Here is a 24,802-nt window from a genome sequence, read left to right as displayed (position 1 = left end):
GCCTGTTAGCAAACAGTGGGGTCATTTTCAGGACCAATGGAATGGGGTTATAGGTGAGGACAATGTAAACAAATAAAGGCTGCAGGTGTAATTCAGGGTCCAGTCTTCAACCCAGGCAACGCCGGGTATCCCAGTTAGTTATATATAAAATGGATTTTTAGTAGCACTAAAAATGTAATTTCTAGAATAATTTAACTATTTTCTTCTTCTTTCTGGAACTTGTTATCAGAATTAAAAATTCTAGTTATCAGAATTAAATTGTCCAAAAAAGGTGCTTGTACTGTGTAGTCCTGAGAACCACCACAAAAAAAAGAACGAATATATATAAAAAAAATGCTGCTTCCATCCAGGTTTACACCCTGTGATCTAATACACATATTGGATTGGAAATTCTACAACGTTTTTATTGCCTTCTAGAGTTTATAGCTATAGGCAGTCCTGTGATCCCCATAAATCTTTGATATATGAGAGACAAAATAGAACCTAGAAATATCTACTCTCCCATCCATCCTACTGCATTTTTAGATATGTAACACTATCAGTCTGATTGGATAGAGACCAGAAGTATTATGCCATAGGAGTAATCTTTTTCTTTGATTTTTATGTCTATCTGTAATTCAATTACATAATCCAGTTTTTGATGAGCGAGACCTTTGACCAGGTTAGATCATAAAGACCCAACACAGGAAACTAACTAGCGGTTCACGGTCTAGTCTATGGCAGATACAATTACAGCTAGTAAATATCCATTTTTCATGTATTAATATTGTAGACATGTGTAGGAGGCTTTATACAACTGGCTATATATAAAATTCTTCATTTTGTGTGCTTCTCAGTGTTCAGCCTGGGGTCTGTGACACAGCCAGATACTAACCTTGCAATGTCCTCTGATGGAGTCACAGACTGGTATGTTGGTGCAGATGCATTATTGCTTATGTTCTGTGCAGGTGCTGTATGATTCCTGCTATTTTCAGAAACCATCTTTATTAGCTTTTACTGGTAATGCACCCTGGCTGTAGAATCCTTTTACAGTATTTTTCTTAATACAGGCACTCAAGCCTTTACAATACGAGTCTGAGACTATTGACTAGGTTTAATCCATTCAGGTCTTCACTGGTCCCAGTAAGAGGACCCCAGAGTGTCCTATTAAAATGTCTATTTTGTACTAAAAGCATTATTTGTTTAAAAAAAAAAAAAGCACATAAAATGAAATACTAGAAAGATATAAAATAACAATAAAAAACCTGTAGTGCAATTGGAAGTTCTGGGTTCAGGAATACCTTTCTAAATGATGCAGTTGGCCTTATGACCAAATTTCCAAGTTTCCTATATGGGACTCATATATTTGTTTACATCCCCTTTCTGCTGTATATTTTACTGATATTTATTTGTTTGTATGTTATTGGATATTTTATATCAAATATTTGTATCTGATATAGTTTTTTGTATTTTCGTCAATCTGTCAATAAAAATTGTTTGAAAAAACAAAAAAACTTGTAATAATAAAGGTTAAAATATCCAGCTAGTACAATTTAGGTGTCATCATAAAACTGTAATCTGTTCATTCATTTATTATGCAAGCAGTGCAATAAAATAAGTTGTCATAAAGAAGCTAATATTAGTTTACAAATAGAGCTCTAACTTTCCCAGTAATTAGTTACATAACAAAATTTACTGTATTAGGTTATGGTGCATACACACGGTCAGATTTTTCCTTCAGATCTGAACGATAACGATTTAAAAATCGTTCAGTCGTTCATATCTGAAGGAAAATCTGACATATCTGACATGCCTGAACGATGGACGATGAACGATGCGCGTTCCCGTTTGTCAGATAACGATATCTGACATCTGATGTGTTTGCAGTCAGACTTGGACGATTCCATTCATTTTAATGCAGTCAAAAATCGTTCAAATCGTTCAAAACTTTGGTAAAATCGTTCAAATCGTTCATCTGACAAATCTGACCGTGTGTATGCTGCATATAGAGATATGTATATCCCTAACCTACAGCTGTATAAGCTGCCCACACAGATACTTGCATATACAGCACAGATGTCACCTCAATGTAGACAATTTGAGCATATGAACACAGATATGGTCACTAGAGACTAAGGGGTCTATTTAGCTATATCAAAACGCACTAAATACTGTGACAATTGGACATTTTCAATTAATTTAGGGCTTCTGCCTATTTTTCAAAGCTTCCTTGCTGGACAACTATCACCGGCGACAGTCTTTTAGTACACTGTGGGCCTCATACAAAGTATGGAAAAGCCTATTTATCATGGGGGCATTGTCATCCTGCCCCTCTCTGAGTGCCCTATTTATCACAATCCGCATCTCAGATGCGTTTGTGGTATGATAAAATCGCCAGGATTCGCAATGCGATAGTTGAATACATCACAAGGATGTATGAAATGTTGCATGTAGGGACAGAGCTTGAGAGAAATCACTGTCCCTGCCGAATCCTCTTCGCACACTTTTCAGGGTATGTTTCTCAAATAACACCCTGACAGTGTGACAGCGCATGCGCGTTCCGGCTCTCACCTCCCTACCCCGTGATTGCTTCTGGCGACCGCACCAAACTCGCCCACCCCCTTGCCGTTGCTAAGCTTACACTTACCTGCCCAGCAACCGGTGCTTTGGTGAGGCCCTCTGTGACTCTGGTCAGCTGGTTTCCAGGATTGTGCTTGGTGACCCAGTCAGCTGCTCTTACAGCATACTCCCAGAGACTAGCTAGCACGGAGTGCCAGTGGACCTCACCAGAGCACCGATCACCGGTCTGGGGGCAGGTAAGTGTTATTTATTTATTTTTATTCTAACCTTTTTTTTTTTATTACATCAGGCAGGGAGTTGCAGTAGGAAAAATGGGGGGTGGTGTTATTATCACTGGGTTCCCCTTTAGAGTATTTTTAACAATTCACTTTGGTAAATTGGAAGCAGATCGCATTTCCTATTACAAATGCATTATAAATATGCGAAGTAAAAGGGCTTGGAGTAGTTTTTTTTTTGCGAAAACTGCTCCAAAAGCTCTTTAATACATTTATGTGATGCTAAAATAATGTCAAAAGGGTATGAAAACACCCTCTTTCAAATTTTTTTTTTTTTAGTAAAAAAAAAAAAAGGATTAATAAATAGGGACCTAACCCTCATTGCTTCTGGGATGCTGCGCCATCCGCCGGCCTTCTATACAAAAAACAACCCTTCAATACTGCATGAACCTGTCAGAGCACCGGGGCCTGTGGTGATGAATGGGCATGGGCCCGCCATTGGGCGTACATGGTCGCCTAGCTGCAGACCCCTTCATCACCATGACCTGCTGGCACAGCAGCACTATACATGACACTTATAGTGTGAGTCACTTGCACTGTGAGTCTCATTAGTATACTACTACTGACAGCTGTGCCGACAACTTGCCGATGCGTTGCGGAGGTGTGTGTGTGTGGGGGGGGTGGATTTGATCCCCTCCCCTTCCTCTGCTGTGGCTGCCACTAACGCACGGCATAACTTCTAATTATCCTGTAATGGAGACAACAGTGCTGAGCTGTGGGACTGTCTTGCCTAAACAGACCGTTGGAAGGTACGCTGCTATGTCGCACTTGACATAAGATTGTTATGAAAAGAATTTGCCCAAAATTGCAGTTTTGTTTTCTGCTAAACTAAACACACCAAAACATCAATGAAATAAATTTTACCTATTTTGTAAATACTCACCAACTAAGACTATAATATTTTTATTATTATTAGAATTATTATTATTATTGTCTCTATTTATATATTGCCACCATGAAGAATACAATAGATAAATTGTAGCTAGAATCTCATCGGTTGCTATGGGCAACACCTACACTTTTCCTTTTGAGAACTTTTAGTAAACCTACCCCATACTTGCTTAATCTGTCAGAATCGCAGCACATTACAGGTGCGATGAAGCAATTCACGCCGCCATTTATTCTATTAACACAGACGTGAAAAGAATATGCACGTTCCAGGTCAGCAGGGCCCTAACTAGGGGTATGTGACCGGTGCCGCTGCACAGAGCTCAGGGTCCCATGGCCCTAGCTTATGGCTAACAGGGTGCAGCCAAAATCGCTGCTGCAGCGCCGCAGGAGCACCCTTTAGACACTCCAGACAGTCACTCTGCAGTCTGTGCAGCTATTTGGAGCATCCTCAGGACGCTCCAGTCAACACTGCACTTACCAGAGCTGCCACCCTCGCCCCTCCACGCAACGTAATTACGTCATGTGCCTGATGTCATGACGTCGGGTGCTATGATGGCACAGGGCGCATTTTAGCTCCGTTTAGGCTCTACATTTCAGGATTAAACCCAAAGAGCTGGCGCTGCGAGACAGCAAGGCTAATACATTATGCCACATTACCAATCACAGGATTCAGAATTTTTTCCGCTTTTTTCCCAATCACAATGTCAACTTTTACAAAATAAAATAATTTTCAGTGCAGACAGGTCCATGCGTGAGTGTTTGTCCCTTCATACATGGAGAAATTACATTTCCCTGGGTTTCTTTATTACATAAGTCCAGACACAGTATTAAAGCTCCCTGCAGGGACACACAGATAGTATGAGGCAGAAAATATAATCTCTGCACATTATTGCTTACCCCCTTGTGGAGTTTATACCCAGACGTTATCCCCAAGACCTACAAAACCAAGTTTTAGATAATATGAAAATGAACTTTACAAACGTACAGTAATGGCACATAAGTGTCTACAGGGAATGGGGATGTAACAAATAAAGTAAGCAAAGAAAAAGAAACATATTAATCATAAAACGTGCACTTTTCTTCCCAATGAATACAGTTCTCTCTTTTGTACACGGTTATTTCTGCATTTATATATGGATTTTAAAAAAAAAGACGTCCATGCACGCTCTACCATTCTAAGTATCTGCTGGAGTACTTAGCATTGTTGGTTGGCGGTGTTGTTGGATATTGTTCCCAGCAAGAAATTGTTCCACCTTTAAGCACATTTCTATTGAAAATGTAACTGTAGTGGTAAACATTTACAGCCCAGCAGGGAGCTCGGCTAGCATCTAACCTATTCCATTTTATTATTAGTCTATAAAGAAATCTTACACTGCCACCTAGTGGTTCTTTATGCAAACTATTTTGTATATAGAAAAAAAATCCTCAACACTGTAGAAAGTAATGCAACAAAGTCAACTGAAAAGTATGCTTACAACAGATTGAAATAAATGTAATAATATAGATGATAGAAATACTTAAACCATTTGTATCATAACAGGAATTTCCTTTCTAGATGACAACATAACATAAGTAAAACAGAGAAATAGAAGTTGTAGAGTGTATAATGCAAGAGCAGCTTTGATAGCTGGCTTCTAGTAGAGACTGACATTTTGTAGGGTGCACATATATACTTGAGACTGCAGCCTCTATATCCATTAAGAACAAGTGACATTACTGTCTTAGTGATGCCATATCACTGTCTCAGTGATGTCATGAAGAGACCTAGCGATGTAACTGGTCCAGAGTAAAGTGATTAGCTGCAATAGCTCAGGTGACGAGTGTCCCTGTCATGGTAAGGATTTGGGGCCTGATGCACGGTGAGTACTAAGGCAGTTGACGTAGCGTACTTTGAGTGTAAGGGCCCTACATGTCCGGAACACTGGGCACACGCATATGTGCCTATACAAATTTGGAGATTGGAGGGCGGATATGTTCTAAGAGGCTGAGTACAGTAAGGGTGTATTAACACAATTGAAACATGTGCATTACTTGTGGGTGGTCAGGACAGCTTCAAACAGCGGTTATGGAAATCACCAGCACTAGCGAAACGCATGCGATTGGCTGTTTGGAACTCTGCTGACGATGTGGATCTGTGATTTCCCTGTTGCTCATGCATATATTATGCTTTTGTGTGCATGTTTAAGAAGAACTTATTTTTTACAAGACTGGAACTTTATCACAAAAGAGGGTTTTTTCTAAGTTTAGATGCAAATTAATAAGTCATTTATTGCACATAAAACAAATTGTTTACAACATGGATTAGGTGCAAGTGGGACCTAAATATATGTGACGGGATGCGGTCATAATACCGACAGTCGGGATGCCGATGCTTAGAATTCTAGTGCCGGAATCTCGACACCTGATAGAATGCCAGCGCCAGTATCCCGACAGTTGGCATCCAAAAGTAAGTACTGGGGTTAGGGGGAGGGTTAGGATTAGATACTAGGGTTAGGCACTAGGGGGAGGGTTAGGCACTAAGGGAGGAGGTTAGGTTTAGGCACTAGGAAGGGAGGTTAGGTTAAGGCAGTGTGGAGGGTTAGGGAGAGGGACAGGGTTAGGATACTGATCGACAGATGTCGGTATCCTAACCCTGTCGGGAATCTGACCGCCGGGATCCCGAGTGCTGGCATCCAGTACCCAACCCATATGTGACATGTGCCTCGCGTAAACCTGGTACACATGATCCTGCTGCTGAAAGACACATATGCCAAGATAGTTACCGTCCTGCATTTGGCTGAAATTGAGGCTTTTTCAATTAAACTGTGGTCCAATTCCCCATCATCCACTTGGTTTAGAAATATTTTTATACAAGATATTAGGGATGGACATCGACGATTAACCACCATCAATGGTTTTCCACCGATGGTTCTCCGTTGATGGTTTCATGCTATTGATTTTAAGCATGCAGACACCATCAATGGTTAATCCAGTAAAAACAATTCCTATAAGACATGTAAGTAATGGTGCAATGCTTGACATTAGTCTCGCTACAGGGAATTAAAGGTCACTCGGGTTGAGGGGAACAAAAACAGATCTTACAGCTGCCCAAGAAGTGGCAATTTCTGAGTACTGCTTTAGATGGCCACAATCTTACTCCAAGTTACAGTAAATAGTCAGGGTATAGCCAAAGCTCTAGTCCACTTGCAAATATCATTAAACGATGATAAAACTAATGTAGATATGTAAATTCGGGGAGGAAAGCAGAGAGCAAGAGCCAAGAGATCAAACACCAGAACTAGGACACACAACCAAAGCAATATTGGAAATGTCATCAGCTCATCAAACTAATACTTCTCCTATTGAGATCCAGTTGACAGGAACACTAAAATCCTGACCTTTATAAGTGATGTCAGATGGCTTCTGACAAATTCCATCAGTGAGACACACAGCAGAGGTGCAATCATTCATTATAGTAATGACTCAATGTAGCAGGAGAAGTGGATAGAACAAAACAGAATGTTAGAAAGCAATGGTGCAAAGACTATACCTGAGATACAGGTTAGAGTAGCGAACATAGAAACTCTGAAAAACTAATCAAGACTTTACAGAAGTAATGATGGGAAATATGGAAGAGATTTGAATAAAGAAACGATAGAAAAATCATTCCAGATATAATGCAAGAACTCAAAAGACAATTTTGCAGAAATGTAAATGTACTGAACAGTATTAAATTACAGTGAAATCTATATGAAAAAACATTATGCTCTCACAGTAGTTACACTGTGTATTCTGAAAATGTTTTTTTACCCTCCACTTTTCAATTAACCGTGTCCTATAGTTTGTAAGCTTACAAGTAGAGCCCTCTTGCCTCTCTGTTATTACCCAATCTCCTTTATTTAATGTGTTCACTATTGTAAAGCGCAATGGAATATGTTGATGCTATATAAATAAATCTTAACAAGATAAATGTTAATAATTAAACGTGTGCTGTATATTGGATGTGTTTAAAACAGTTATAGGCAACCTGATACACACCGGGGCACCATTCAAAAGGGCTGCACATTGCCCTGCAATAAGGTAAAACAGAAATATAAAGAAGTGACACCTATCTTTCGGAATGTAGTCACCATTCTGACGCAGACAATGCAGGCGGGCAGAACCCCGGCGCCGGGATCCCGACAGCAGTCAGAATCCTGGATCCAGAATCCCAACGGCCGCGATCCTGACAGTGAGTATTAGGATTAGGGTTAGGCTGCGGAAAGGTGGGTTAGGATCAGGCTGCAGGGGGAGGGAACGGTTAGGGTTAGGCTGTGGGAAAGGTGGGTTAGGGGAAGGCTGCAGGGGGAGGGAATGGTTAGGGTTAGGCTGTGGGAAAGGTGGGTTAGGGTCAGGCTGCAGGGGGAGGGAACGGTTAGGGTTAGGCTGTGGGAAAGGTGGGTTAGGGGAAGGCTGCAGGGGGAGGGAACGGTTAGGGTTAGGCTGTGGGAAAGGTGGGTTAGGGGAAGGCGGCAGGGGGAGGGAACGGTTAAGGTTAGGCTGTGGGAAAGGTGGGTTAGGGGAAGGCTGCAGGGGGAGGGAACGGTTAGAGTTAGGCTGTGGGAAAGGTGGGTTAGGGGAAGGCGGCAGGGGGAGGGAACGGTTAAGGTTAGGCTGTGGGAAAGGTGGGTTAGGGGAAGGCTGCAGGGGGAGGGAACGGTTAGAGTTAGGCTGTGGGAAAGGTGGGTTAGGGGAAGGGTTAGATTACCTACCTGCATACGTTGGGATTTCCACCGCCGGGACTCTTGCCGCTGGCATCATCAGCACCGTCACCACGTACCCAACCCCTGTCTGTCATATCATATTAGCAGGCAGCTTATACAAGAGTTACAAGCTATAACAAAGAAATATGACAATAAAGCAGAAAGAAGCCAGGGGCCACAGGAGAAGGCTTAGAGAGATTACTATTGCCGATCAGTGGTTTAAAATGGGGCTATCTAAGGCCACTGTCTGAAACAGCAAGCTTTTAGGGTAGTGGGCATAACAAGGAATATATCTTATATCAGAAATGCTATTTTTCAATATGAAAAATTCTTTCAGTATTTACCGTGTTGGTAGTTATATTAATACTTAAGGTGCATACATATGTAACGATTTTTTTTTAACGATTTGTCGTTAACGTCGTTATTGTTCAATCGTTCAAAAAATCGTTCAATTCCTGAGTTATAACGGTGAACGATAATCGTTCAAGCTCGCTCCCGTTTGTAGTTTGTAGTTCATCGTCCATTTCAGACTGTCCAACATAACGATTCTCATTAAGGGAAGGAACATTTTTCATTCATCGTTGTAAAAATCGTTCATTACACTTCAAAAAATCGTTGGTTACAAAATCGTTACGTGTGTATGCACCTTTAGGAATGACAATATTTGTCCGTGAGGCTGCACACAACCCTTTTAACAAAGTTTATGGTAGTTTGGGTCAGGGGCGAGTAGGATGCCACTGCCGGTGCCACCTCAAGTAGCAGATTTGACACATCCTTGCCTACACCAGCTATTTAAGAAAAGATGCTGTGCCGATTCGCTGTTCAACTGTTGTAGAGTGAATTTATCTATTTATAATCCTTTTTTCTCTTTATTTAAGCTTATATAACCACACAGTATACACAAAAGGAGACAGTAAGTGAGAGATAACTTATTGGGGCAATATAAGAGTGAATCTATTCATATGATGACCTGTAACGAGGTCAGAGACAAGCACTTTGCATTTCTTCAAAATATCAAAAATGTATATAAAGCAAATATTATTTATAAAGCCTACAAATCACATTGCCATGGAAAATGAGGTAGTGCTGGGGCTTGTGTGAGGCTAAAATCACTACTAATCAAGTCTTGTCTACGAGGCCATCTGTAATCAACACCCACCCCCTGTACTTGGCATTGAGTTGAAAGAAGGCTGCCTGCAGTAATTCAGAAATGACTAGTGCATCCAGTATATGATAATGAAATGCATAAGAGGAATGCCTTTAAAGAGCTTTAAAGGAAATTATAAAGAACCCAAACGAATGAGGAATCATCAATGATAAGTACAGTAGGACAGAGAGCTGAATGCAGCAAAGTGCATGAAGACAATTTAGAAGTGCAATGTGAATAGGAGAATATTTGATGACAGTGTGTTTAGTTGAGGCAGCCACTACAGTGTAGCTGACAGTGTATTTAGGGGGTCATTCAGACCCGCTCGCGAGCGCAGGACGCTCGCAAGCGGGTCGATGGTGCCAAATTGCGCATGCGCACAACGGAGGGAGCTCCATTGTGCGCATGCGCGAGACCCGAATAACGACGGCCAAGCCGTCGTTATGGGTCTCGCACCAAAGGGGGCGTGCTGTCGATGGTGAGTGACAGCACGCACCCTTTGGTGGGCGTGCCGGGGGCATGGCTGCCAGACGGAGGCGTTCCCATGGGAACGCCTACCGTCTGAGTACGGCCCCACTGACATCAGTAGTGATGTCAGTGGGAGTGATTTTGGCTCTGATAGAGCCAAAATCACTCCAGGGCTTGCGGTCACCGAGACCCTACCGGAGGGTCTCGTCGCAAGCCCGATGGTCGCGATGGTCTTGACCATCGCGACCATCATCATGGACGCTCGCTATAGCTGTGGGTGGTAACCCACAGCTATACGAGCGTCCATGAGGCCGCTCCAAGTTGAAGGAGGAGGGCCCTGATTCAGAGCGAGCGCTCTGGTCAGAGCGTCCGGCTCTGAATCAGGCCCTTAGTTGCGACAGCCAAAACATAAGTTTTCAAATTATAAATTTTACATCACTTTTATAGGCCCATTCATTGCCTGTTGTGGCTTGGCAGTTGGGACTGACATAACCAAACAACCGCTAATGGTTTTTAAAGAATTGAATATTTGTGATACCCTATCACTGTAAGATATCACTAAACTGTGCCCGACAGCGCCTCCTGCTCACAGTTGCACTATGGCTTAAGATGGGTACAAACTGCAGCGATGTTATTCCGAATTGTGCATATAGTGTAGTGTGTACACACGATATGTGTGCTCCCGCGGTCGCATGTGACATCCTCAGGTTTGATGTGCTGCACATCAAAACTGATGTTATCGCATGCGGCACCGTTCAGTGTAATGAAGGATGGAATGAGTGATCGTTCCGTTCTTCATTACATCGTTGTGATGTGTACCCATGATCTGATGGATACACATCGCTCAGTGTGTACACAGCTTAACACACAAGTGCAAAGACAATGTAAATACAAAGTCAAATATATCAAGTTTTATCAAGATATGGCAACTTTTGACAAGACATGTTGTAAATAGTAGTAACTCCTTTATAGGCCTTTTGTGTTTTTAGTTTTACTGTTCTTTTAACTTGTATGTTATTCAGACTGCATGATAGATCCTGGGGGCCTATTCCATCTACACCCACATACAACTTGTCAATCACCCAATAGAATATTGATGAAGGTGTATTAAAGTAAATAAAAACAATGCACCAAATCTATATGTCAAGGCTTTGGCGAAATGTTACATCTCTCACAGTGACATAGAATATCACCTGATCGGGAAGAGAAGAATGCAACACTTAATTAACAATGATGGATACTCCACAAACACTGCAGGCCAGTAAAGAGAGCATTTGTCCCTGACAAAACTGTAGAGTAAGGGAATGATTTCCCTTCACGGAAGCCTGAGAAATCACAGATGTAAGCTACATAGTTGTGTCTATCAACAGCAGCAAAGCAGCTCACTAATTGAGTTATAATAGAGGATAATTACAACCAATATTAGTACACTACACATTAACATAGCTTGGTGATAGATTCCTAGTTTGAAAATAATGAATGTTTTTATTCATAAGTATCCAGGATACAATTAGCATAAAGCTGGATTAAGTCAGAAGACACTTAATGGATCATGAGAGCGTTAAAAGTAAGCTGTAAGCTTGAAACAGACTATAGCACAAAATAATGGTCTGCATATACACATTCACTCACTGAAGTTCTTTTGCTGCTTCTGAATCACATTTAATATACTGATGTGTCCTCACACACCTAGGGGTACATTTACTAAAGTGAGAGTTTTAGAAGTGGAGCTGTTGCACATAGCAATTAGCAACCAATTAGATTCTACTTAACATTTAACTAGCACCTTCTAGAAGATAATGGCTAGAATCTGAGTGGTTGCTATGGGCAACATCTCCACTTCTAAAAACTCTCACTTTAGTAAATATACCCCCTAGCCTCAGTATGCCATAGGGTGCGCAAGACACCCGATGCAACTAAGCAGTGTAGTGTAGCAACTTTGTCTTTTAATTTGCGTGAGAAGAAGCTGCGACCTCTGCACCGTAGAACTCTGTACACAGATTCAGATGACTCATTCACACACAGGTTTACAAATGTTGCACATTACATTCAGGGCCAGTTCTAGCATAGGGCGAAATGTTCCGTTGGTGCCCCCCCTCCCTCATGTCCCCTCCAGCCTCCTGCCTTTTGTGTCTCTCCAGTCTCCTGCCCCCTGTCACTCCAACCTCCTGTCTTTCCAGCCTCCTGCCCCATCACTAACTTCATGTTACTCCAGCCCCCTGACACTCTATACTCTTGCCCCATCACTCCAGTCTCCTGTCTTTCCACAGAGGTTCAACAAGACTCATGTATGCTGCCTGTCTCTTCAGCCTTCTGCCCCATCACTCCATCCTCCTGCTCCCTATCACTCCATCCTCCTGCCCCATCACTACAGCCTCCTGCTGTCATTCCATCTTCGTGCCCCATCAATGCAACATCCTGCCCCCTGTCACTCCATCCTCCTGCCCCCTGTCACTCCATCCTGCCCCATCATTGCAGCCTCCTTCCACTCCAACCTCATGTCTCTCCGGCGTTCTGTCCCCTTCCCCGTCGCTCTAACCCACTCCCTGGCCCCTTCAACTTGGACAGTCTGCCTGCTCCTCTTCTTCAGCAGCGCAGTAGCGTGGAGGAAAGATGCGGCTATCGAGCCGCACATGCACAGAAGGCGCATGTCACAGAACGCAATTCAGTGGAGAGAACTGCTGGATCCTAGAGCACAGCAGCTATTGGCCGGCATCAGTAAGAGGCAGCGGACGGCACTGGCTGGGTGATGGCGGTGGTAGCGCTAGAATGTTGGCTGGGTTTAATTCTGACCAAAGCCCTATCTGTGCAGACTTTGAATGTTCCCCCCATATATGCTCGGGTTTGTAACTTTCTATTTAACAGACATATTCTGTACATATTGATATATTTACACACAGAACTAAGAAAATGGCTTAAAGGCGGGTGGCATAGGGCAGAAAGCTTAAATGTCCATGTGAACCAGTGAGCTCATTGCAGATTGAACAATAACAACTGATGCTGTGCTTTGTCATTAAAGCTTTTTGCCTCTCCCCCACCCCTCACATTTAGAATCCTAAAATTCTGCATTTCTTTGCTCAGATGTATGTTGTTATTCATTATGCGGTTTTGCTATTATTCCAGTTGTTACTCTTCGAGCATTTTATGTACCCTTTTTCTTCGATTTATGTATCTTAATGTGTTGACTCTGCATTTTGTTTTGTTTTTTAAATGTCTCAATAAAATGTTTTAAAAAAATGAAAAAAGCTTTTTGCCTATATCATCCACGTTTAGAACAAGGTACTAGAGCTGCGGACTAGAGGGAAAGGTTTGTTGATCATTTTAACTCTATGTTTACATACAGAATACAGCATGTTTATTAAAAAAAAAAAAAAACATAAAATAAAATTAAAATCATCAGCTGAAACCTTAAGTTATGCTGGGCATACACTGCCAGATAAAATGTCTGTCAGACCGACAGACATTTTATCTGGCCGGCTGCCAGCCGCAGATCTCGTCGGCATACACTGTATGTATGAGAGAAATCTCTCAGTGTATAGCTCGACATCCGAGCTCCGCCCCCGGGGGAGGAGACATTTCCCTGTTCCTTCCGTAGGAAGGAACACAGGAAATGTCTGTCTGTCGGCTGCGCTGGGCATACATTGCCCGATGCGGCCGACAGTTTCCCGGGAAATATCGCATCGGACGGGCATGCTGGACAATCCAGCATGCCCGACCGAGCAATATTTATCCCTCGGTCGCCCCCCCCCCCCCCCACGCTACAATTATCGTGGCGATCCGCCGATATCGGGCGGATCGTCCCGATAATTGCAGCGTGTATGGCCAACATAAGTAATGAATGGGCAAATTGCAATATATACTCTCCCTCACACTTGCCCCTCATAATGCCTGCATGGCCAGCATGCCTAGTCAATTCACCAAGCCACTACAGCCAAATAAAAGTCCCAAAGCCCTCAATATACAAATCATGGAGCCTCCATATTAGTGAAAACATACACATTGTATCCCACATAAAAAATACACACACACATTGGCCTCCAGAGGAATAAAACACACTACATTGGCCTCCATAGGAATAAAACACACTACATTGGCCTCCACAGGAATAAAACACACTACATTGGCTTCCACAGGTATAAAACACACTACATTGGCCTCCACAGGAATAAAACACACTACATTGGCCTCCACAGGAATAAAACACACTACATTGGCCTCCACAGGAATAAAACACACTACATTGGCTTCCACAGGTATAAAACACACTACATTGGCCTCCACAGGAATAAAACACACTACATTGGCCTCCACAGGAATAAAACACACACATTGGCTTCCACAGGAATAAAACACACTACATTGGCCTCCACAGGAATAAAACACACTACATTGGCCTCCACAGGAATAAAACACACTACATTGGCCTTCACAGGAATAAAACACACTACAGTACAACTGCGCTGAGCTGACCGTTCGCGGCACACTAGTGTGCCGTGGCACAGTGGTTGAAAAACGCTGCCCTAGCCTAACCCTAACCCTAACCCTCCCTGGGGGTTGCCTAACCTTTATCTCCCCCGGGAGTCCCTAAACCTAACCCACCCCCATGCAACTACCACTAACCAGTCCCTGCTTACCTTCATTCGGGATACCGGCTGTCAGGATTTCGGCATCGGGTTAAAAATAGGCGTTGGTATTTCGACGCCTATCTTTACTCCCAAGTCAGGCTTTCCGCGCCAGGATTCTGGTGGCCGGCATTCCGGACGCCGGTAACATAACTACATCCCATAAATTACATGTGAAAATAAAGCAGAATCTGGTGTGGCAGTAGCTGTAACAAAAAATGCTGCACACATTTTTTTTTTTCCTCCCACTATTTCAGGTGACTTAAAGGCAGGTAAGCAATGTAATAACCCTTTTACACCGGAGCTAAGACCCGGGTTATTGCAGGGTTAACCTGGTCAGCTCCTTGGTGTAAAAGGGGTGAGGGTTGGATCGCTGGTTCGAGTGACCCGGCAATCCAACCCTGGTAAATAGCAGGGTTTAACATGGGCGTAGCCCGTGAAACCCTGCTGTGTGTACGGCGCACTCCGGGTCTTGATGACCTGCAGTGCTACGCAAGTCGGCCGATTGGTCCGGCTTCAGTGGCGCTTGGAGATGACGTAATCTCCAAGCGTCCACTTTCACGCCGGAAAAGCCGGGTCTATGCAGACCCGACTGCGGTTTGAGCGGCGCCGACTCCGGAATATCCCAAGTCGGCGCCTGCTAAATTCCGGGTCTGATCCGGATAGGAACCCTGTTCCGACTCCGGGTCAGGCCCGGAATTTTGGTAGAAAAAGGGTATAACACAGCACTGAGAAAGGCAAGTCAGATGCTTGGTTGCATGGTTAGAGGAATCAGTAGAAGGAAGAAAGAAGTAATAACGCCCCTGTATAGGTCATTGGTACTGTATGGCCTTATATAGAATACGGTGTTCAGTTCTGGAGGTCATATCTCCAGAAGGATATAAGTACATTAGAGACCGAACAAAGAAGGGCAACTAAAATGGTGCATGGCCTACAGCACAGAACTTACGGAAAGACTAAAAGATCTTAATATGTGTAGTTTGGAGTTGAGAAGGGACAGGGGGGAAATGATAGAAACGTTCAAATATATAAAGGGTTTTAACAAGGTACAGGAGGGAAACATTGTTCAAAAGAAGAGAAGTACTAGAACACGAGGACATGCACCGAAACTGGAGGGAGGAAGGAAATTTGAGAAAAAATTACTTCACAGTAATGGAAGGGTAGTGGATAAGTGGAATAGCCTCCCATCAGAGGTGGTAGATACTAAGACAGTATTTAAACATGCTTGGGATAGGCATAAGAGTATTTTTACAAAGAATTAAGGATCAAATAGGGTTGAGGTTACCAAAAGGTTAAAAAATGGCAGACTAGATGGGCCAAGTGGTTCTTATCTCCCGTCAAATTCTATGTTTCTATGTAACACAAGTCACTACAACCATAACTTGAATTGTGCAGTTGGCATCAGGCATATCTCAGGGAAAATTAGGAGGTACAGTAGGAATGAGGACAGTGGGGCCTATTTGTGGTCCACACCATCACCTTCAAAATAGTTCGACTAATTAAACAAATATGATCAATAAAGGAATTTTGATTACATTTTCAGTTCTAGTAATTATAAAATATCATCCATAGAGGTTGCCAAGTGCTGTTTTATACTAAACCAAAGACTAATTAGGTGTCTTTTTGAAAAGAGAAAAGCAATTATTTGTGCTAGCCATGTTCACCTGTCATTTGTATGTACTCAAGAAACAGACGCTGCCCATCTTTATCCAGAACTCATTTTGACAGTGGGCCCGATTCACAGATGGGCATCAATGTTATCGCGACTGCGATTCCATAAGCAGCGACTGTACAAAAATATGCAAATTTAGCAGTCGCCTGGCTTTGTATTGAGGCACAAATGGACTTCTTAAAAAGATGCAGCTCGGTCGCAGATCAGTCGATAATTGTCCTTCTGAGTGACCCTATGTTTGCGCAGAACGGCAGTGGGAATTGAGACGCCGGAGCTGAGACACGCCCCAAAAATGGTACCTGCATGCCCGTGTTTGAGTCGCCACACCCCAGTTGCCACCTACTAATGGTCCCTGCCTGTCAGTCATTTTTCAAATAAATCCTGACTGTAGACAACAAAAATGAAGCTTGACGCATTTGGTGATTACCAATTATCATTCAACTGCGTAAACGTTGGAATTGTGTCCATCTCTGATCAGTCCCAGGAAACAAAAACACCTGGATATGAGGATTGCCTCACACTATATACCTACAGTATATACATGTTTATTTGAAGGAGTACCTTAACAGCAAGTATATACATAAAAAGGGATTTAGTCAAAATCCCGACCGTCGGCACCCCGATGGTAAGTAGTGGGGTTAGGTGGGGGGGTTAGAGTTAAGGGTTAGGCACTAGGGGGGAAGGTTAGGTTTAGGCTGCGGGGGGAGGTTAGGTATAGGCACTGGGGGGGTTAGGTTTAGGCTGCAGAGGGGTATAGGTTCAGGCAATGGGGTGGTTAGGTCTAGGCGCTAGGGGGGGGGTAGGGTTAGGATACTTATCCTGTCAGGATTCCGGCGTCGAGATCCTGAGCTCCAGCATCCTGTACCCAACCCCATAAAACAACATATATTCAAATAGCAGAATACATCATCCGTTGATTTCGAATCCATAAAAACCTGCCTCACAGTAATGTACAGAGTTCCAAATTCTACAATTTTTTTTATATTTCTGAGCAGACTTATGCAGAAGGATGTTATGATAAAGTGGGAGATGTATCAATCCTCGGAGAGAGATAAAGTGGAGAGAGATAAAGTACAAACCAATCTGCTTCTGTCATTTTTCAAACATTAGGCTGGGTACACATCAAATGTTCCTGGATTGTTGAGACAGGACAACGATGTAACGATACAATTGGTCGCCCGTACACACAATAAAATATAGCGCACGATATATCGTTCAGTGGCCGCATCCAGGGACATGCCGTCAGCCGTGGATCATCACATCTGCTGTGCAGAACATTAGATGTGACGACCTCGATGTCGGCGGACAGGAGCGCGCAATCATGGGTACACATCAGACGAGATTAGACAACATATCGTCTGATGTGTACCCTCTTTTAGAAGCAGACTGGTTGGTACTTTATTTCTCTCACAGGTTTGATACTTCTCCCCAAGTGAGAGCACAATCAAAAATAATCTTCTAGAATATTTGATAACGATGAAAACACATGAAATGAGACATAATATGCATATTTATGTACCTCATAAATGGTTCCATCTAAACAGTGCAGCACACCGTGTCCTTGACGTAGATCCAGCACCCAGTTTCCCTCATAATGATCCCCATTCCTGTAATGATCCAGAATAATACATGTTTATTACTGCCCAAGCTCAACTATGGCCACCGCCACTGCAAAAGACAGTAGACATACACTTGATGTTCACGGAATAGTTCATATGAATTTCTTTAGGAGACAAACTCATCAATAAGATGCAATGCACTCTTTCCATAATATATTTCATGCAGATGTTTATAGCTTTTAATGGCAAACATCCATACATCTACATCACAATGTATATGTATGACTGTATAAGTTTTCGTTTACCGATTAAATGCATGAATTCCAGATGAAAACCTCACAAACACACTCCTGATGTTTTGTTTTCTGCAGGGATAACATGGTCCATTTCAAAGGGGGAATCCTATTACATGACATTACTGTCCCTGAACTCCCCCTACCTGAATTTGTGGAAACATGAGGATGACAAGCACAGGACCTCTGCAAGGTAAAGAGCCTAGAGAAGTCCAGATGTGAATGCTCAGTGCTAGGGTTTTCAATATAAGCTGATGGTAACAGATCTGTCTATAGATGGAGTGAAAGGGCTAGTCTACACAGTCAGTAAGACTGGCAATGCATGTCATCATAAGTTAAAAAGGTGTTTTGTGAAAGGGATCTGCCACGCAGTGGTGGCAGCCATTTTGCGAAGTCATGAGAATTTTGCCTATCCATCCCAGCATGCACATCTGTCCTCATACACTGTTGCTCAAGTTGCGGCAAATAGCCCCTCTCGGTATACCAGATCCCGGGCGACTCAGCTGCACCGAGTGTCTTTCTCATTTGAAAAACACAACAAGGGCGCACCAAGTGATGTAGGTGTGCAAACAAGAAGCAGCTCACCTGAAAGATAGGCTAATCCATAAAATGAACAATGCAAAAAAGGGGAAGACAGGGAGCGCTACTATGTGTTGCACTGGTGACCCTAATAAATATTAGAGTTGAATGATGTCTGAATAGGTTAAAATAAACACATAATTTAATAATAAAAATTAGTCTGAAGAATGATATACATGATTATGATTATGTGACTTTGCCTCCTCAGAGGCAAAGTCACATTGCCTCTGAGGAAACGGCCAGTGATTTAAGGCCGAGAAACGCGTTAGGACTCTCACTACAAGACCACTTTCATTGCTGGATCCATTTAAATCCATATCCCACAGACCGCGATCACCCCTGCCACCACAAGGCAGTGCCGAACTGTAGACATGTGCCAGGAGTCCGCTGGACACGGCTGGACAGTCCCTACACCACGGTCACTCCTGCGGCCACTAGCAGTTGCTCGATTGCAGGACTTGCACCTTGGAGACCGCTACACATTGCCGAGCATCTATATGGACGGTGCACACACTGCGGGAGATGCTGTTCACCAGGGCGGCTTGCTGGATTGTCCGGGGCAGCCTGTTCCGTGTTATCACCCAGTTGTGGCTTACAATATTACACCTGACACCTGTGGGAAACCGGTTGTTCACCACCACCATGGCTAGCTCCATCTGAGAAAGAAGTTCTCACAGTAGCCGACAGCATATGTTCTGAATATCCCACACATCCTGAGTGAACCGTTATTGATATAAGCTGCCAGAGAGATATATCTTTTTTACTACAACTCCACCACCATCATCTTCTCCCGGCCGCGACGAACTGTGATTTTAGAGCAGGTGCTCACACCAGGACGGTAACCATTACTCGGACAGTATGTACTAACATTTTTGTTTCATCATCCATTCATTATTATCATTATTGATTTTGTGGATACAATTGTTCATAAATTAGTGTCATTGTACATAATCATGTATATCATTCTTCAGACTCATTTTTATTATTAAATTATGTTTTTATTTTAAGCTATTCAGACATCATTCAACTCTAATATTTATTAGGTTCACCAGTGCAACACATAGTAGCGCTCCCTGTCTTCCCCTTTTTTGCATCTTTCTCATTTGAAATGTGTGTTGCATAAATAAAACAACTGGGAGCGACAAAACTACTTTTGCTAGATGATACTGATTCATTCAATGTGCGACATTTGTATATCTGTGTGCGGCTGAGTCTGAATCTGTGTAAGATCTTCTCAGATACAGCGGACGCTGCTCTTCCTCCCCTCAGGTTCCGTTGTGCTGCAGCTGCGACATTTTTAAAACTAAATCCTGTGTGGTTAAAGTAGCAGCCCAGTGTCACTAGTACACTTTGGGCCTGATTCAGACCCGCTCGCTAAGTTGCGCTCACTCGCTCTGTGCGATTTTTGACCGTCTGCGCATGCGTATAATTCGCAGTGCGCGTGCACAAGCCATTCGTTGCGACCTGATTTTGTTCCATGTAAGCCACTATCAGGTCGCTGCTTTGAGTGACAGATAGTGCAGTTTGTGGGAGGTAACAGGGGAAGGTGCTTGTGAACTGGGGAGTGGATGTGCAAACGCAGGCGTGTCAGGCCGCCAAAACGCCATTTAAAGGGCGTGCATAATTAGCAAAGTAGCGTCATTGTACACGTCACCTACAGGTATTTCAGCCAGCACTGATCGCTGTGCTTAAAGCAGGTTAAGGCAACCCCAAGGGCTGCGAGCAGCTCCGATGGCTCACGATGGTCCCGATTAATCCTTCATTTCCCAGAGATGACGTGTGTTGCAAGTGGCAAGGGGGCGTCTTTAGACACTTGCGAGCGCACTTTGTCGTAGCTTGCTAAAACATAGTGGGCGTTCATACGCGATGCAGTGCGAGCGCTTAATTTAAATATCCGGCCCCTTTTTGCCAGCGAGCGATGGCATCTTTGCGAGCGGGTCTGAATGAGCTCCTTTGTGTGGTGTTTCATTGTGCCGGCGAAGCAAAGAAGATGTAAAAATTAAAGAAAGCTACAATACACTACTCCTCTCAGAGCGTCTTAGTCACGTCGGGTCACTCGCGCCGTATAACAAATAGACGCCAGGTGTATGAGGGCACACCTGTATAACGAGCTGCTCCATTCCATGTTTTGTTTTTCATTGTCATTCATACTTCTGAATAAGTGTATCTGCCCACAATATGGCGAACTTCATGCAGACACAATATACGTGAATGTATGTGGCGTTGGTTCAAATATCATTGTACATTTAAAACCAAAACTAAACATTAAATCTTCTGTGACAAATAAAATATGTAAAAATCTGTAAAAAATACAAATAAAATTGCACTCATAGCTGCAGTTTTGAAACAAAGCATGCTAACCATGAATTTTTATTTTACAACTTAGAGAGAGACGTCTCCTTCCTAGCTTGTTGCTAAGCTATTTACATAACTTTGTGCATGTTCTGCTTTTAAAATATATAGTACAATATGGTAATAATAAAAATACTGAATTTAAGAACATGTAAGAGCAGCCTAGCCCAGATGGTCTACTGATTCCATTAACAAAGCACATATGAGTAAAATTGTATTTGATTTATAACCTGACTTCTACATTCCAGAGTTTATTAGTATCCCCTTTGGCTTACATTTATGCTTTTGTGGTTAAGGCAATGAAGGTTTGTGGGCAGCAACACACAACACCATACATAAAAGTAAAGTGTAAAAAAGCATATTGCAGAAAATATAAATGAATTCTACAATTAGACTATAATAAATAATATTCTCATTGCCTCTATCCTGTAAAATATTTGTTTATTGGAATATTGTTATTTTGTTGATGTTGATTTGCATTGCATGCCCAAGAGAGGCCCTTGGAATAAATATACTGTTACTAAACATTTCAGGATCAAATCTTTACATTATTTCTAATAATAATATAGTGAATAAATAGTTGTAAAGCTCTTCTTGCAAAATAAAAATATTGGCCTTTTCTTTCCTAGAAAATGTATCACTGAAGCACTGTACAATAATCTGCAGACATGTAATATCATGGAGGGTAACACTCTTTTATCTCGCAAACCTCACGTCAGTATTCCTGTCCACGAAAACAAATAAATAGGAAGGGTCTAACAACACAATGGGCGGTATTCAATTGTTTCACCCCCTTACGCTCCTGACAGAACCTATTCAATTGTTGCTCCTGTCGGGCACGATCTGCCGGTGCACCATTTCAGCTCGTAGCCCCAGAGGGGTGCGAGCTGAAATGGCCGAAAAATGACCTGTTTGGGTGCCCAAACAGCACTTTTCGCGATCGCGCCTAGCACTTTGGTCGGAGGCAGCCATTTTACATGGCTAAACCTTTCCGATATGGGCGCGATCAGCGCGAAAATGTGAAGCATTTGAATAGCGCCCTGCAATCTCCTGTCACTTTAGATGGGAGATCCGGACAGCGAAAACAATTGAATACCGCCCAATAAATCTCACTGAAACAACAAATCACATTTACAGACCTTTGAGATCATATAATAGAAGCATTAAACACAACCACCCAAGTAAATTATTTTACAATGGTGTCCCACCTCTCTGCCAGTTCTGTAATGTAAACACGACAAATCAATATTGTTAATAACAATAAATGGTGACAGAGGGAAGGGGTGCATGGGAGGACCAATCACAAGCCCCAATCAATAGCTACATCCCCAATTTTTGGCCAGGGTGTAAGAGGAAGTGTTGTGCCCTGGGACTCCAGATTCACTAAGTGATAATACAGCATTAATGACTGGTAGAAATGTAGAAATATAAAAATATAAGAAATTGTCTATATAGCTTAAAATGTTGGTTGCAAACAGAAAGGTGTCAATGGGCTTTACATTTTGAAAGGATGGGCTTCAACATCTCCCTTAAGTTCTGGTGGCAGAAAATGGCACACTGAACCTATTGAGCAGAAGGGCTATCATAAAGAAGTGGCTCATGCATTAAATTAAGCCAATGACATGTAAAAAAAAGTCATGGTTATTATAAAAATGTCAGACTGCCCTGGTTGCCTATAATGACAGCTAGCCTGGCTGGAAGTGGAGCACTGAGTGACTTTGAAAGAGGGTTATACTTCAGGCGCATTCGGCTAGAGCTTCAGTGATCAAGACAGATCAACTTGCTAATGTTTTATTGGCAACTATGTGTAAGGTGATAGAACTCTGAGGGAACATCGTTAGCAAAGAGCAACATTGGGTGGAATTTACTGACTACAAAATTTCAACCTGTGGCCCAAGCAGCCAGATTCATCATAAAACTAGGTCTGACGAGAACTCCAGTGTGTTGAAAAAGTATATGAATCCGCACAGAAAAATTATACATATAGTATAATCATATATTATTTACCAACATATAAAAGCATGTATGAACCCAATTCTGGGTTGAGAATCACTCAGGTTGGTGGTGCTCCTTAAAGCCAAAAGTTTTACATGTACAAAGGAGAGAAAGGAGGCTCTTTTCTGGGGCACTCTTATATGTATATTAAACAAAATTAAAAAATATACAGTGCATCCGGAAAGTATTCACAGCACTTCACTTTTTCCACATTTTGTTATGTTACAGTCTTATTCCAAAATTGAATAAATTCATTTTTGTCCTCAAAATTCTACACACAAACCAGACCCCATAATGACAACGTGTAAAAAGTTTTTTGGGGATTTTCGCAAATTTAATTAAAAAAAAAAAACCTAAGAAATCACATGTACATAAGTATTCACAGCCGTTGCTCAACACTTTGTTTATGCACCTTTGGCAGCAATTACAGCCTCAAGTCTTTTTGAATATGATGTCACAAGCTTGGCAGACCTACCTTTGGGCAGTTTCGCCAGTGTTGGTGCACAGCCATTTTCAGATCTCTCCAGAGATGTTCAATCGGATTCAAGTCTGGGTTCTGGCTGGGCCACTCAAGGACATTCACAGAGTTGTCCTGAAGCCGCGCCTTTGATATCGTTGTCCTGCTGAAAGATGAACCGTCGCCAAAGTCTGAGGTCAAGAGCGCTCTGCAGCAGGTTTTCATCCAGGATGTCTCTGTACATTGCTGCATTCATCTTTCCCTCTATCCTGACTAGTCTCCCAGTTCCTGCCGCTGAAAAACATCCCCAGAGCATGATGCTGCACCACCATGCGTCACTGTAGGGATGGTATTGGCCTGGTGATGAGCGGTGCCTGGTTTCCTCCAAACATAACGCCTGGCATTCACGCCAAAAAGTTCAATCTTTGTCTCATCAGACCACAGAATTTTGTTTCTCACGGTCTGAGAGTCCTTCAGGTGCATTTTGGCAAACTCCAGGCGGGCTGCCATGTGCTTTTTACTAAGGAGTGGCTTCCGTCTGGCCACTCTACCATACAGGCCTGATTGGTGGATTGTTGCAGAGATGGTTGTCCTTCTGGAAGGTTCTCCTCTCTCCACAGAGGAATGCTGTAGCTTTGACAGAGTGACCCTTCAGGTTCTTGGTCACCTCCCTGACTAGGGCCCTTCTCCCGCGATCGCTAAGTTTAGACGGCCGGCCAACTCTAGGAAGAGTCCTGGTGGTTCCGAACTTCTTCCCTTTATGTACGATGGAGGCCAATGTGCTTATTGGGACCCTCAAAGCAGCAGATATTTTTCTGTACCCTTAACTAGATTTGTGCCTCAAGACAATCCTGTCTCGGAGGTCTACAGACAATTCCTTGGACTTCATGCTTGGTTTTTGCTCTGACATGCACTGTCAAGTGTGGGACCTTATATAGACCGGTGTATGACTTTCATGTCCAATCAACTGAATTTACCACAAGTGGACTCCAATTAAGCTGTAGGAACATCTCAAGGATGATCAGTGAAAACAAGATGCACCTGAGCTCAATTTTGAGCTTCATGGCAAAGGCTGTGAATACTTATGTACATGTAATTTCTTAGTTTTTGTTTTTTTTTTAATTAAATTTGCAAAAATCTAAAAAAAACTTTTTACACGTTGTCATTATGGGGTATTGTGTGTAGAATTTTGAGGACAAAAATGAATTTATT

General features: G+C 42.6%; 1 protein-coding gene across 3 annotated transcripts in view; it reads right to left on the bottom strand.

Moving 5' to 3' along the window:
* MORN1 (MORN repeat containing 1) overlaps positions 1-24,802 on the bottom strand; it is a 735,456-nt gene that overhangs the window by 608,927 nt on the left and 101,727 nt on the right. For all 3 annotated transcript variants that reach the window (XM_088468235.1, XM_088468237.1, XM_088468236.1), the window contains exon 6: positions 17,875-17,962. In XM_088468235.1, the coding sequence (XP_088324361.1) occupies positions 17,875-17,962 (88 nt within the window). The remainder of the gene's footprint in view (positions 1-17,874; positions 17,963-24,802) is intronic.

The sequence above is a fragment of the Taudactylus pleione genome, unplaced genomic scaffold (genome assembly GCF_031769625.1).
Source record: "Taudactylus pleione unplaced genomic scaffold, aTauple2 ptg000082l, whole genome shotgun sequence".
Lineage (NCBI taxonomy): Eukaryota > Metazoa > Chordata > Amphibia > Anura > Myobatrachidae > Taudactylus > Taudactylus pleione.
Note: the sequence above shows the minus strand (reverse complement) of the source record. Positions and strands in the feature narration are given on the sequence as shown.